This window comes from Oryzias melastigma, linkage group LG10, assembly GCF_002922805.2.
Source record: "Oryzias melastigma strain HK-1 linkage group LG10, ASM292280v2, whole genome shotgun sequence".
NCBI classification, from domain to species: Eukaryota; Metazoa; Chordata; class Actinopteri; order Beloniformes; family Adrianichthyidae; genus Oryzias; species Oryzias melastigma.
The window spans coordinates 9,615,363-9,630,368 of NC_050521.1; the positions used below are offsets into that span (position 1 = coordinate 9,615,363).

The following is a 15,006-nucleotide window of genomic DNA, read 5'->3' on the forward strand; positions in this document are numbered from 1 at the left end:
TTCAAAGATCCCACAATGTTAACAACAGAATTTTCACTAGAGTGGGTTTCTTAAATGTTCTCTTCATTTCTCTCATTTCTTTACAGCAGTGAAGCCATTTTTACACTTGAAAAAATATATTTTTTAAAAAACACAAATCTTTACACACAAATCATTCATGAAAGTCAGCAGATCTGGATATTAAGTAATCACAGCAGAGCTTGAAAGCCCCTAACAACTAAAAGGAAGGATGCAAGTTGCAACATGTGACTTTTGCAGCAGTGGAAGAATGACTGGGAATGATATGTGATGTGGTAATTTGATAGTTTACACACACAGAATCTGACTAGTTTCCTGTCGTTTTTCAGGCTGAGTTAAATCAAGCGTGTGCTGACTGTTGTTTGGCTTGCACAAAAAAATGTTCACGACAATTTAAATACACCAAAAGCATGCAATAATATGGCAAAATAAAACGAGAAGTGAAAGTATTTCTTTAACGATTCATACCTTGGAACATGTTTTTGCTCATTAATACACCATCTATGACATTCTGAATATCGATGCTCCTTTAAGTAAAATAAATACTGAGTCAAAACAAAAAAACACAAAAGAAAAGATTTCAGTTGTAGAAAGGAATCCAAAAGAAGAAGGAAAACTCCCTCCTCACACAGCTGCATGACTACAAGGAGGAGGAGGAGGAAGATGAGCATAAGGTGAGGCAGGAAAAGAGGGAGGGACGGGGGACAGTCTTACCACCAGTTACAGGCACCCACACAGACTTTCCTGCAAGAAAACCTTGATCACTCTCACACAACCAGCCTGCACTTCAGATCGCCTGCCAGTCAGAGTGGATTGGGTTTTTAGCCAAACAGATTATGGCTTCTTCTGCATGGATGCTGGCTGTGTGTGTGGCAGCGCTGACAGGTAGAGAGCTCCTCTGAAATCTCTCTTTCTGCTCTCTCTGTTAATTTGTTACATAGGTTAATAATCTGAGTTTTGTGCTGGGTAAAGTTGGAGTTTGGAACTTTTCCACTGTATTTTTATTCCTCTTTTCTTCTGTCTAAACCTCTGATAAAAACTGAAAACCTCTTTTGTGGCATCCACAGAGAGCATTATATTAGACTCATCTGTTGCTGTTGTCAAACTGCACTTGCTTATTTTGTTCCACTCTTTTGTGTCTGAGCTCTTCTCTGTCCTTTTAGTGACAGTTGTTGGTGCAGCTGCAAACAAACAGGCTGAGAGGAATTGCTCTTTGACTCCCCCGGTAAGTTCTTGCAGCATCTAGCAGCAATTCTTTTTATTTCTCCTTACAACTTGTAACTTTGACCTTTCGTGCATGTCTCCTCTAGATATGAGATGCATGTTAATGATTGCTGAGGAAGATTAGGAAAAAGATGAATCAGCAACATCCTGGGTTTTCATTTAAGCGTTTTATATTTCTGTCTCATATGTTGCAGTATCTCCCCAGCACAGCAGTAAATACCTCTCTCCAGCTGCAGCAGCTACGAGTACAAATGCAATCTTCCAACATCTCTGCCTACATTATTCCCGGCACTGATGCCCACATGGTACACCTCCGTCACAATTAATCCACTGAGGTCTTAAATCTGTGGGAATGGGGTTCTAACTCTTGTGTTTCTCTGGCAGAGTGAGTACATTGCATTGCGGGACGCCAGGTTGGCCTTCATGACGGGTTTTACGGGCTCTGCAGGTACAATTCTCCCCTTCCTGTGGTCACGCAGCTCCTTTGCTTTTTCGCCACATCCTCACAAGCGTCACAGCATTTTGTCATTGCCCTCACAGAGTAATTTGGCCAACAAATCACGAAGTCTGTGGCTGTAAGCAAAATCAATAGGCATGATGAGAAGATAGAGAATAGCGTTTTGTAAGAAGTTTCATTTTCTTAGATGCCAAGAAGAATCAGGAGAGGGCTCACCACCATACTTTGCTTTTGATCTTCAAGTGTGACAAAAGACCACAACAACCACAAAGCAACACCTAAGCCAATTTTTCAATCTGCCACACAGCGTGAAGATTCTCTAATAAAAATATGTCCATGCAAACATTTTTTTAAAGACCCACTCTAATGAAAATCAAGTTCATGGTGTTTTTAGCACATTCTTTTTGATGATGGAGGACACATACAAACATAATCAAGCTTAAAATTGCATTTCTAATTATTTTTTTATTCAAATCATTGTGAATCAGAAGCAGATGAAAAAATGCAGTTCAAAAGAAGTTATTATGCTTCTTCATTCTGATGCATCCCATTGCAGACAAATAGATTCATGACCGTCTTTGCTGTCCTCGTCTGTGCTGGTATCTTGATCAAAACTGTACGGCTGGATAGCTCCAATATTGCTCACCATTTTTGTTGCACTGATTATGTTACGTTGGGATTGTAGAATAAACAAATGGATGATGGGGAATGTGGGCAGGCTTACTCCATGCCAAGGAAGGTGAATTTCTAATGAACTTCTGTCACTCTGCAGAAACTATGTCCTAGAAAACAACATATGATTTTTGATTTTGTAAAAAAAAAAAACAGCAAAACCACAATTGAAATACCACTGGTGGAAACTTTGCGATAGATCAAAAGATGATCGGAGCGAGACTTAAACACCAAGAAAAGAGGTCCGCTTCCGTGAGTTGAGCTCGGTGTCACAGCTGCCCACCTCATGACACAGTTGTTGTCCTGCATCCCTACAGGAACAGCCGTGGTGACTCAGAGCAAGGCTGTTTTGTGGACCGACAGCCGTTACTGGGTTCAGGCGGAAAGACAGATGGACTGCAACTGGGAGCTGGAAAAAGATGGTAGGGGAGATGACACTTTGATCATTTGTTTTGACAACCAGGCACACACGGACTCCAGTCAAACACCTGGGAGTTTCTGTTACTTTTTGTTGACAGAAATCGCTTATGAAAAGCTGTCAATACATGTTAGTTCAAAGTTCTGTTAACACTAGAACTCTAAAAGTTTGAGGGAAAAAAAACAAATAGTATTCAATATGTAAAAAATAAGTAAAAATATAGAAAACAACTAAACTTTACTGCTATGCTCTAAAGGCAAAATGGTTGAAAAAAATCAATATTTAATGGAAAACAGTACAAATCAGGTTAAATGAGTCAGATAATGATCACAAAGAGAAAGCTGCTCTTAGGTATTTAAATTCAATTGATTATGAAGAATTTCAATCATAGAAAAACAATTTTCTAAACAATAAAACACCAGTAACTTGCATTGCTTTCGCAAGAAATCAAACTTTCCATCAGTCCATTCAAATCTGGCAGCATAAATTTGGATTAATCAAACAAGGTGATGTTTGTTGAATTCTATTGTCAAATTTGAACATGCAGCTCTAGTTTTCTGCCCAGTTTTGGCCCGCTGAAGTGGTGTGACCTTCTGCCGCTTTGATCCATCCGTATCAAACTTTAACCCCATGTTTGCTGCATGAAAAATACATCAAGCTATTAACACAAGAATTCCAGGTGGTGCATTTTGGTTGAGTGGGAACCTTAATTAGCAAGTTCCCTTTTCCACATTTAGAGCTTGTTTAAATGTTTTGTCACAGAATACATTTTAAAAAGTGAAATGTTGGATTAATGAAGAAAAGCTCTGTAATTTGTTGCATTTAAAAATAAGTTTTTGTCAACTTAAAATTTGATTTAAATAAAACAAAAAACCCAAATTTTCATTTATTAAAAATAAGAATTTTAAATGTAACAAATTGCAGAACTTTAGTTAATTGATCCAATGTTTCATGTTTTAAAGTGTATTTAAAACCATTTTTCTTATGTGTGAATGATTATGTGACACAACCTATAATTTAATAGATTTTTTAAGAAAGTCATGTTCAGAAATATTAGCAAAAGTAAAAAATTTAAACCAAGTGATATAAAAAACAAACAAAAACGGGCAACAATAAAAGTTTTTAGAAGTCAGTGTTGAAGTTCAGGTCGGATTGCAATTCAAAACGCTGAATCTGATCCACCCATATTATGTAAAGGTTTTACCACATTTATCTGGAATCATTTACAGAGAGGAAAGGTTGGCTGCTTTATGAATGAGACATGTAACGGTCTGCCAGTTCTCAGCCAACTCTCTGCTCAAGAAGAGATGATAGCACTCCACTGCTGGAAACTGGAAACAGATTTGATCTAATGATTCCTATATCTCTTCTAAGATACGGAAGGATGGGGAAAACCAGCAACGTCGAGTGGTTTAGAAGCACTGAGGAAATGACAGGAAACAGAACAGAGAATGATGACATCCTCTCTTGAAGCGACAAGGACAGAGAGGATCGGGGGGTTTAGATCAGAAGGACAGCTCGTGTCAGTCTTTTGTAGATGAAGCCAGGGAAGCTGAATGAAGGAAGTTTGGACATGTTGATAGGAAAGATAAAGGAAACGGTCTGAGGATGCTGAGGTTAGAGGGAACAGGTCTGGAGAGGGATTGTTCTGTGTGTTGTGAAAGAAGATGGATACTGTTAATAAAACAGGATGCAGAGGATAGGATGAGCCGACTGCAGATGGTCACGAATGAAGCAAAATATAATAATTTTATAGCTTGTCTCATGATGCTTTATGTTTAAAATTGCATTATTACATTATATGTAAAGTAAGATAAATGTCTCCTGTGATGTTCCAGCCTCCATCAGCAGTGTGGCAGACTGGCTCATGTCGGAGTTGCCACTAGGAAGCTCTGTCAGCTTTGACCCCTTCCTCTTCTCTCTCGGTGAGACTCGGCTTTCCACCTGAACCCTCAGCTTAACGTCAATAAAATCGTTGCTCAAGTAAATGGAAAATTCTTAATGGAACTACCAGTTGATCCAGACACTATTTGTTTGAGGCTGATTTGTTCTGAGTCTGTGTAATGTTCTGCAATTTCCTCCATTAGAGACGTTTCAAAACTACGCCTCCGATCTGGAGTCAAGCGGTCTCCGCCTTAACCCCATCACTACTAACCTGGTGGACACAGTGTGGAAGGACAGGCCTCCCCTCTCAGCTGAAAGCCTCATCCGCCTGCCTGACAGAGTCATAAGTATGCTGTGCACTTGTTTGTTTGTGTGCCGTCTGCCAGTCTCCCCGTGTGGTGCCATTTACCTGTGTGCTGATAAATACCTGCAAACTTGACCGAGAGCCATAAGCAATGGTCACAAACACAGCCATAAACCGTCTGCTCATGTTTTTACTGCTGATTGGCAGATTAAATACAAACTCGGAAAGACTGGAGCCAATTCCGCATGAGGAGACTGTGCACAGACTCCTGCAGGTCTGTGTTGACTTCAGGACTGGAGAGCACAAGCACAACAAATAGAAAGCACCATAAACCTAATGGTGTGTGTTCATTTTGATTACTATCTGCTAAAGAATACAGGGATTTAAGTGAGTCTTGTGTCAACTACTGCTTTTTAGTTTGCATGTTAAAACTGGCTTTCGTAAATAAATCACAAAAAAATGAAGCAGAAATCTGTAGCATCTGTTGCTGTTTATTTTAGTACTACCTCTTTAATCCTACTTACTGTTTTATTTAACATAAATAATCATCTAGTTGTAACAAAACTAATGGACAAACCAGATTAAAAAAAAACGTAATCTCTTGCAAATCAAATGTTATTCTGATAGAAGGGTTTAGCTGCTTTGCAGTCACAAAAATACTTTCAATTTCATTTTTATGTATTTAAATCACTGGCAGGCAATGTTTCACAGTGCTTCCCTAAAGCGAAAATTGTATACATGAAATATATTAACTGTTAATATAATAACAGTATAATATAATTTCTGCTTTGAGCTCACATTTATTACAAAAAAATAGTTTTTACATACAGTGTTCCAATTTTTTTTTTAATCTATTCCTTCTGGATTTGAATATCCTGAACATGAGATTTACAGATAGAAATGATCAAGAGAACACATTTTTATAGTTGTGCTTTATTCAGTTATTCAGAATACAATCTGGATACTCGAGTAAAGGCTAAATCCAAGACTTAAGAGGGACAGGCTCCATAGGTAGGAAATGTTCCATCAGGAAAATTAAAAATTTCAAGTCCAAACTTGGAGTTTTAAGTGGGAAAATTAATCATCTTTCTGTCTTTTTTTCCATTTGTTTGTTTTATTCCCTCACAAAACTCTTCCTGCTTGCTTGGTTTAATGTGTAAGTTGACGAGGTTCAGGTGTAGTAATGCAGCAAGTTACTCAGTATTTCGCTGAGATATTTTTTCACCATATTTAGAATGAAATTCCTATCATCACTCTGACAATGTGCAGATTTTTTAAATAGTATTAAGATTTGTCACTGGTAAAATTGTCTTTTCATCTGATATTCTTTAGTTTTTATTTCCCTGTTGAAATATATAAAAACATCTGCTCACACGTTTCACTTCAGACTTCATTTTCTCCCAGAACACTGTAGAGCTGATTGTGAAAGATTGACAAAAAAAAACAAAAAAAAAATGACCCCAGTTTGTCCAGGTCTTGTGACTTCACCATGCTTAACAATTGATGCAATGTGTTTTTGCTAAAAAAGGTTAGAAAATAACACCCAAATTAGCAGCGCTTTGTTTAACTGCAGGGAGCAAAGCGTCTTTCAGGCAGTTCAATCAGGTCTATGGAGCTCCTCTGGGGCTCATTACATGCCAGCCATCTGCTAATTCAAGGTTAAAACCATCTCAGTGTTATGAGAAACCTCTGAGGTTTGTCTGTTTAAACAGACATTTAGTCTGGAGGACCTAAACTAATGTGATGTTGTGAATACTATTACATTTACCACCGTGTGGCGCCTCTTTTTCCATTACTCGTTCTCCTTGACACGTGTGGTCACAGAAGTCAGTGTCAGGCTTGTTTTGGCGTCTTATTGTGTCAGGGAAGCACGACAACAGAATCAAGAGAAAACAGGGAACTTCCACAGTAAGTAAAAAGAAAATTGGTAGACTTTCAAAATAAAACACCATGTGTAGATTTGTTGGCAAACAAAACTTCTCATCAGAATTTTACAGATCGTGTTAAAATGGACAATTTTTGTTGTAGGACTTGGTTGGCTGGTAAAGATTCCTCCTTTTCTCCTGATAATTCAGTCTGAAGAGGAGCTTCCCTTCTAAGTAGAAATCTGTTTGAGTTTTAAGGATGAATGGAGGAGATTTAAACAATATTGACGAAAGATCTATCCAGAATAAGTTTTTCTGATGTCTGAATAAAGTGGCTGTTGTCGATCACAGACAGATCCTGGCAGATGAAGGTGCAGGAAATCCGTAATTTGATGATGGAGAACCTGAACAGCCCAACAGCTCTTCTGCTTTCAGCTCTGGATGAAACAGCCTGTGAGTACATGCATTCATTATGATCTTCAAATAAATCCATTAAAATGTTGATGATTGACAAGAAGAGTCAAAGATTTGTTTAAAGAAATGCCAAATGTCAGTGTATTCATTTGAATCAGTAACATTTATCTTTATCGACCCATCTCAAGTGACAATAAAGTTTGCTCAAATCATCGACTGTATTTAAGAACTGGATTGAGTGACTCCTCTTTTGACATGATCTGAACAATCCTGATTTTCTTTTATACATATTTTCTTTTGCAGTGCAAGTTATTGAAATTATAAAGTGGGCAGTATGATGTCTCACTTTCTAAAAGTTTGATCGACAGATTCTTCTGAGCACGCTTTAACACAGTAGGGGTGTGGACTTACAATAAGCTCACTCCTGATTTGGGAGACTGGTTGCCATGGAAACGTTGCCTCAGACCAACTTGGAGCAATCATTGCATACTGATGATGTCTGGCTTCAGTCTGAGTCTGTACGTTGAAATAATGGTGACTGAATTGACATTTCCAATGGGTGACATCACACTCACTCTGTCCAGTTCTGTTATAGAGTCAACACCTCAAACCCAGGTCCTCTCTGGATTTAAAAAAATGAATAAATGTAGATTTATGAGAAGTGAAACAATACAGGGTTGCAGACAGGTTGCAAGTTTCCATTCCTGAACTTAAGGAAAACTAGGAATTACCAAATGTTTCTTAATAGATCACTGGAGGCCGGTTTCAGAAGGGAGCAATTTCTCTTTTACTTCCTCAGAAAAAGTTCAAATATAAATCTAAAAAAGCCTACATTCTGGTTTAGAATTTCTATTTACATCTATGACTTTATTTATAACTAATGATGGAAATATAGTTTATCTTGGATAGTTTATATGTTTTTTATTGCACAACCTCTTATTTCCAGCTATAAAACAATAATTTATGTAGTTTTCAAGTAAAAGCTAAATTAAGGTAGTTTTGATACTGAAGTGGTTTGATGCACATTTGCATCAATAGGTGCCAAATGGTTAAAAGCAGGGTTTGGTGTGTCAACCAAGGGATGAACTCATCAGAGATTCAAACATCCCTGTCCTGTGCAAGAGTGAGCTTATTTTAGTCTACTTTTGGTTTCTAGGGCTCTTTAATCTGCGTGGCAACGACATTCCCTACAACCCCTTCTTCTACTCTTACACTCTGCTCACACAGAATGAAATCTGGTAAGTCAATTGGTTGCAGATCAAACTGATTTTTTTTTTTTTTTTGTCGTATAAAAAAAATCAAAAATAAATAAAACACACAAAAAAGAAAAATCTGTATTGTGTATCTTAACAAATGGTTCTCATTCACATGAACTCCAGGCTTTTTGTCCACACTGAGCGGGTGACCAAGGATTTGGAGGAGTACCTGGAGGCCCATTGTAGCGATCCTCTCTGTGTGCAGCTGAAGCCTTATGACTCTGTCCTTCAGGAACTGAGTAAATACGTACTCCAGCCTGATATTAGAGTCTGGATTGGTACAGAATACACAAATTATGCACTATTTCAGCTCATACCACAGGTATGTAGGCTGCATGCTAACTGTGCAGTTTTAGCCCTTTCAAGTCTGTTAAATCTATAAAAATTGACAGCTAAGGGTTTGTGTTTGTATTTTTTCTATAAAATAATAAGGCAAAGTTGATCACATCTACATACTCTCCTGTGCTGACATCTAAAGCCGTGAAAGACGAGACGGAAGAGCAAGTCCTGAGGGATGCTCACGTATGTCCTCCATTCATTTAAAGGCTTTAGTCCTAAAATTTAACATGAAACTAAGCATTTTCTTATGCAGAGCTATGAAACAAGAAAACACCAGAAAAGCTGGTCAGCGTGACATTGTGTGTCCGTGCAGGTGAGAGATGCAGTAGCTGTAATCCAGCTGCTGATGTGGCTGGAAAACGTTGTGCCTCAGGGAAACGAGACTGAGCTGAGCGCTGCGGAGTATGTCAACAAATGTCGCAGGTGAGTCACCGTGAAAAGAGAGATGGACTCTAAACTGATTTGGACAGTTTCAGAGAATCTGATGCTGCAGCTAAACTAAACCTCATTTCAGCAAACAGAAGGACAACAGAGGTCCAAGTTTTGAAACAATCTCTGCTAGCGGACCCAATGCTGCGCTCGCACACTACAGGTGAGATGATCAAATTAAAAACATTCTCTAATCGCATTTGTTTAATCTCTTTGTATCATGTTGTAAATAAATTAGTGGACACATTCTAAAGTACATGATTCTTGTTTTTGTGCTCATGACACTAAAAATATATATATTTTTTATGCTTTTGTATTGGAAATGCAATTATCTATTTTACACTAAGATCTAAATAAATTACTTTAAAAGTCTTACTGTTTTATATTCCATTCAGTTGAGTCATTATTGAGTCCTAACAAGTCTGTGATGAAATAAACTGTCTGATGTATGACTGACTGCATGTTAGTTACCTGATCTTGGCAAAAAAAATACCGTATATCCCATTCCATTGTGGTGTTTATTTAAATATGCTTACTTTCTTTCCAAAAACAAACCTGAATTATTCCATCAGAAATCTTCTTTTTTTTAACTTAGTGTATTTGTTCCAAAACTGAACCCCAGGAGTTTGCATAAAGGTGCAGTGTTGGTATCATTTCCTGTTTTTCTGTGCTGCAGCGCTTCAGTAGAAACCAACAGGAGGCTGACAGTTGATGAGATGTACCTGGTTGACTCTGGAGGCCAGTACCTGTGAGTAAAATCATTTCCTGCTCTCTTCCACTTCTTGTTTACTGCAGTTAGAATGAGTCACTCCTTTCCTATCCATCAACAGAGATGGAACCACTGACATCACTCGAACAGTCCACTGGGGGACTCCCACACAAATGCAAAAGGTACGCAGAGGGAAGCTTGTCATTGATGCTGTAAAATATGTTTGTTTGTAAAAAAAAAAAAAAAAAAAAAAAAAAAACACTTCCTCAAGGTGTTTAAAGGGCACAGTCTGACACGTTTTCCTCATGTTCTGTTTCACAGGAGGCCTTTACTCGAGTCCTCATGGGAAACATTGAGATTTCTCGAACTGTTTTTCCTTCAGGAACAAGAGGTGGGTGAAACCCCAAAACACCTGCATACTTTACCTTTGTTCGCCACAAGAGGGCCCTCTCCTCCCAGGTTTCTACAAGTGGTTGCACTAATCTCTCTGCAGCACCTTGTCAGTTTTTGTGGCTCTTTGTTTTTCTTCAGGCGTGAACTTAGAGATGCTGGGTCGCCGAGCACTCTGGGAGGTGGGCCTAAACTATGGCCACGGCACCGGTCACGGAGTTGGAAACTATTTTGGAGTTCACGAATGTATGGTTCAATTTCCTTTTTTTATTTTATTTTTTTTAATCAAATTAAACTCTGTTGTTATTCTGTATGCAAAACAATTGAATGAAAATGATAAATGCTTACAAAATGCTTTCTGCTTACAATACCAGATTACTGACAAATTTGGCATCAAAGGAGGGTAGTAGATTACTTGAATGCTGCTGAATGAAGTCTTGTTGTCAAATCAGTTCTATTTTTGCATATTCCTTGTTGTAAAATAATGCAATATTACATTTTTTCACAGGGCCAGTTGGCTTTCAGACCAATAATATTCCCTTCAGAGCTGGCATGTTTACATCCATAGGTGGGACGTGTTTTTCTCATCTTCTTTATCAAAAAAACAACATAATCATTTTAGCCCTGCAAACCCTCTGCAATCTCTAATAGGAGACAGTTTTTTTAAGATTAAATTTACATTTATTTCCTACATGTAAAACAAAACATGTAGAACACTTCAAAATTAAATACAAAAGTTAAATAAAACCAAATAAAAAAAGTCTCTCTTAGACTGAGCTCAGAAATATATGTTTGAAAAGGGTGAAGGCAGAAGCCAATGCTTATTTTCCTCCAGCTACTTTTCACAAATAAGTCCATAATATTCAGCATAATTGTATTTTCTCTTTTTCCACAATACCCATTTCACAATAAATGATTGGATATTTCCTATTTTTTGTTCATTCATCTTGCATTTAAGAACAGTTTCTCTTTAAGGTATCGCTTTGTTTCAAAGGGGGTAGGCTTGTTAAATTCTGTTGAAATGGAACCGCTATTGTAGTGAAAATTAAACATTTTTATCTTTAGAACTTCCTCTTTCACTGTAATCCTGTGTAAATTCCAGGTAATAATTAAGAAATGTTACAAATTGGACTTTGTGGCAGTTTTTTCCTTGTATTTAAGCAAGGCAGACCGACCAAAACCAATGACATTCTGAAGAAAATGACTTTTTTTTGTTGTTTTTGTTTCAGAACCTGGTTATTACAAGGAAAATGATTTTGGGATCAGGATTGAGGACATTGCTGTGACAGTACCAGCTCAAACTAAGGTACAGACAAGAGCTTTTTTTGTTTTGTTTTTTTTTTTGGAACATGTTGCATTTCATGTGAAGGTTGCTCTTGTTTAATGTGCCATCCTGTTTCCTCAGTATGGCAACAACTACCTAACCTTTGACACGGTGTCGTTGGTTCCTTACGACAGGAAGCTTATAGACATCTCTCTCCTCAGCACAGAACAGGTAAGAAACAGAGGGTGACTTTAGATTTATCCTTTGAAGAACTTTTCTGAGAATAAAGCACTAATAGGTATTAAAGAAATGCCCTCAGAGAACTCGTGTGTGTTGACTTCTCTGAAACTAGAAGCAGTTTCCTGCTTTTTTAAGCTCTAAATACTGTCAACTGATAAGTGAGTGTGAAATCAAGCAGGTCTGGTCTCTTCCTGCAATATGAGGTCTGGCTTCCTCTTGAAAGTCCCTTTTACGCGTGAGGTTAAACCTTCTTTGCAGGATTTGAAAAAAGCAATCAAAAAGAAAACAAAACCACATGTACTAACCCTTTTTTGTATTTTGGTTCTCTTTTTGTATGGTGAAACTTTGACATCTTGTTGCATACATGAACCTGAAGTTAATGATTTAATGTTATTGCACAATTTCATACAGTTGCATAGATTTTTTTGCTTGAAAAGAATATTCCTTAGCTTAATGAAGTGTGTTTAAATGTTTGATGCAGTATTCTTTTCCCTTTAGCGTAAGTGGTTGAACAAATACTACGAGACAATCCGACGGCTGGTGGGTCCTGAGCTGGACAAACAGGGGCTGCACGAGGAGAACAACTGGATGTTAAAAAACACTGAAGCCTTTCCTGAGCTTGGATCTTCAGCCTCCATCTGTTCTTCCTCCCTGACCCTCATTGCTCTGGCTGCCACTCTGCTCCACAGTGTCTCCTGAGCATCTACCTGCTGCGGCAGTCTCACACATGAAACCTATGCAGTCTTCACTGAGCAGCTATAAGCTACCAGGATGACAGATGCACAGCAGTGTACTGTTTATTTGTTTTAATGTAAGATATTTGATTGTGTGTAATTGTTGTTGAAAGTTTGGATTTATCTTTTAATGTGATTTTTGGATGTGGTGAGTTTTTAAACTGGACATTTGTATGACCAGCTAACATGATCTCTATTTTATTAAAGACACTTTTCATGCAGTGGTGTGAGCTAATATTTTTAGACAGTTTGTTTCTTAACTGTGTCATTTGAAAAGCTTTTTTTTATATTAGATCACTAAATAAAATGAAAATGTACAGTACCAAAATTAGAAAGTGAATTATATTATTTTAGGTAAAAACTGAATTTAATGAAACCTCAGTGGAAGAGAAGATAATCAATAGAATGATGTTTTTATTTTAAGAACCTAGCTGCTGACTGGACAGAGGCGGTTGCTAAGCAACGAGTACAGAATCCTGGATCTTTTTTCTGTCTATAAGGACTTTAAGCAGATAATTAGTGTACTGTACAGGTTAATTCTGCTTTTTCCTGTGACATTTAGCCTTTGACCTGGCCAGATTGGGTCAGACATAGTTTAGAATTCAATTCAAAAGACAAGAAGCTATTGCATCTACTGTGTTATGTCCCCAATGGGAACATATACCTCAAGTCTTGGGGAAAAGGGGGAAAAAGTGGGACAATAAAATAAAAAACTGGACACCAAGGGTAAAAGGAAGACAGTTTATTAAACAAAAACCTGTGTCCTGAAAGAAAAAACAAAATTAAATAATTAGTGTGCTGGTTGAAACAAGAAGACAAACCAAAAAGGAATTGGAACCTTGGCCAAACATAACGAGTCAAGGAGACTGCTGACCCAGCCAAGTCAACCGTCGGAGTCACTGCTAATGGCTGCCTAACCAAATCTACATTAAACAAGTAAATGTAGCACCCGTATAGCCACTCTGTTGGTTAGTAAGAATGGTGGGTGATTGGGTTCGAGTTTCTGAAGGTTTCTCGAAAATAAGCTTATAGGTGGTTCCATCACGTTCTGACAGAAAGAAACAGCATAAGGATAGAATAGCAAGAAATATTGTAAAATGTATAAGAATGAAAAAAATACCAACTCTTTCAGCCTGCATGTGAACATCAAGCTGCTTGGAGATGCAAAAAGAAAGACTTTATATTTGTCAGTTTCAACCTTTTTTCCTTCATTCACAGAAAACCAAAAGAAAATGTGTCCACATGGGTGTCTCATAAAAAGATAAAAATAAGCTCATTTTAAAAATTCTAATAATTTTCAACTGCATGGAAAGTACATAATTGCATGTGTTTCAGTAATGACTTAATATATTTGGATTTCAAATGTAACATAATAGAAACTGAGGACTGATCTGATCGGGTTTGGTTTAATTAACACAATATACAGTACAACTGCAACCACATTTTTTTACCAACTAATTTACTGACAAAATGCTAAAAATAAGTTGGTAGCAGTTATCTGTCAGAGGTTCCCTGAGACAGATCAATGTTTTCAAACAGAAAGATCAATTAGACAAAGCTCTTCACACAGATAGTTCACTGTTAGAGGAACTTCCTCTCACAGTGAGCAGGTTTATTATAAAAAGAGATGGAAGTGTTTGATTGTATGATTTGTCTCAATAACTTAGCTCAGAGTCAAAGCTAAAACAATTATGTTAGGTTTTTTTTGCATCTTTTTGAGACATGAAATAAAAGAGTAAATCCCAAAACTTGATAATTTAACACGTCTGACAAACTTTAATTAACTCACAATTGTGAATACCATTATATTCATTGTTGCTGTATGAAATCATCCACTAAGCATGCTTTGGCCAGAGTGCGGAACATTACACACACATCGATGGAGAAACCTTTCGCAACAGGTGAGATCTTGCAAGAGGCGTGGCCATCTTTCTAGACTGGGGAACAGAGGAACTGCAGGGATGAGGTCACTGTTTTTATAAGCAAAAGGTTTCTTCTACTTTTGTGAAGTGGTGGTTTAGTGATGAAAGTTTTCCTTCCTCATCAACCGCAACAAAGATGTGTTTCTTGACAAACTTTGAAAGTGTAATCAGTTTTTTGTCAAAAAATTTCCACTGAGTAAGGTTGAATTAAAAAAGGCCTGTGATGCATTCAAATGTAGGGTTGGAGTTAAATTCTTGACCTGGACAGGCAGTAAGTCCTTAGGTAAATTGAATAAGCAAACTAACTTTCCTTAAATTACATTTAATTTCCAACTGCGCACTTAAAAAAAAGTTTAAAGTTTCATTATCAAGTGAGGAGATATAAAATATTAAAAATGTAGTCCTCACGCCAAAAGTGAATTTATCAAATGATCAAACAACCGTCAAATTGCAGAGTCAGCCATGAG

The 15,006-nt window shown here is 37.4% G+C and overlaps 1 protein-coding gene across 2 annotated transcripts; it reads left to right on the forward strand.

Moving 5' to 3' along the window:
* The first annotated feature begins 237 nt into the window (after window positions 1-237).
* Window positions 238-12,838, forward strand: xpnpep2 (X-prolyl aminopeptidase (aminopeptidase P) 2, membrane-bound). 2 transcript variants are annotated; one of them, XM_024284037.2, is made up of 21 exons: window positions 238-903; window positions 1,182-1,243; window positions 1,437-1,547; window positions 1,627-1,690; window positions 2,689-2,793; window positions 4,628-4,714; window positions 4,877-5,020; window positions 7,194-7,295; window positions 8,413-8,494; window positions 8,636-8,834; window positions 8,945-9,034; window positions 9,165-9,274; window positions 9,366-9,443; window positions 9,957-10,028; window positions 10,111-10,171; window positions 10,311-10,380; window positions 10,521-10,625; window positions 10,888-10,950; window positions 11,609-11,685; window positions 11,785-11,874; window positions 12,382-12,838. In XM_024284037.2, exons 1-21 carry the CDS (start codon window positions 855-857, stop codon window positions 12,580-12,582), a joined length of 2,022 nt encoding a protein of 673 aa, XP_024139805.1. In that variant the 5' UTR covers window positions 238-854; the 3' UTR covers window positions 12,583-12,838. The 2 variants fall into 2 exon arrangements, with proteins under 2 accessions (XP_024139805.1, XP_024139806.1); XM_024284038.2 differs by having other exon boundaries at window positions 242-903; window positions 10,888-10,947.
* The last annotated feature ends 2,168 nt before the right edge of the window (window positions 12,839-15,006 follow it).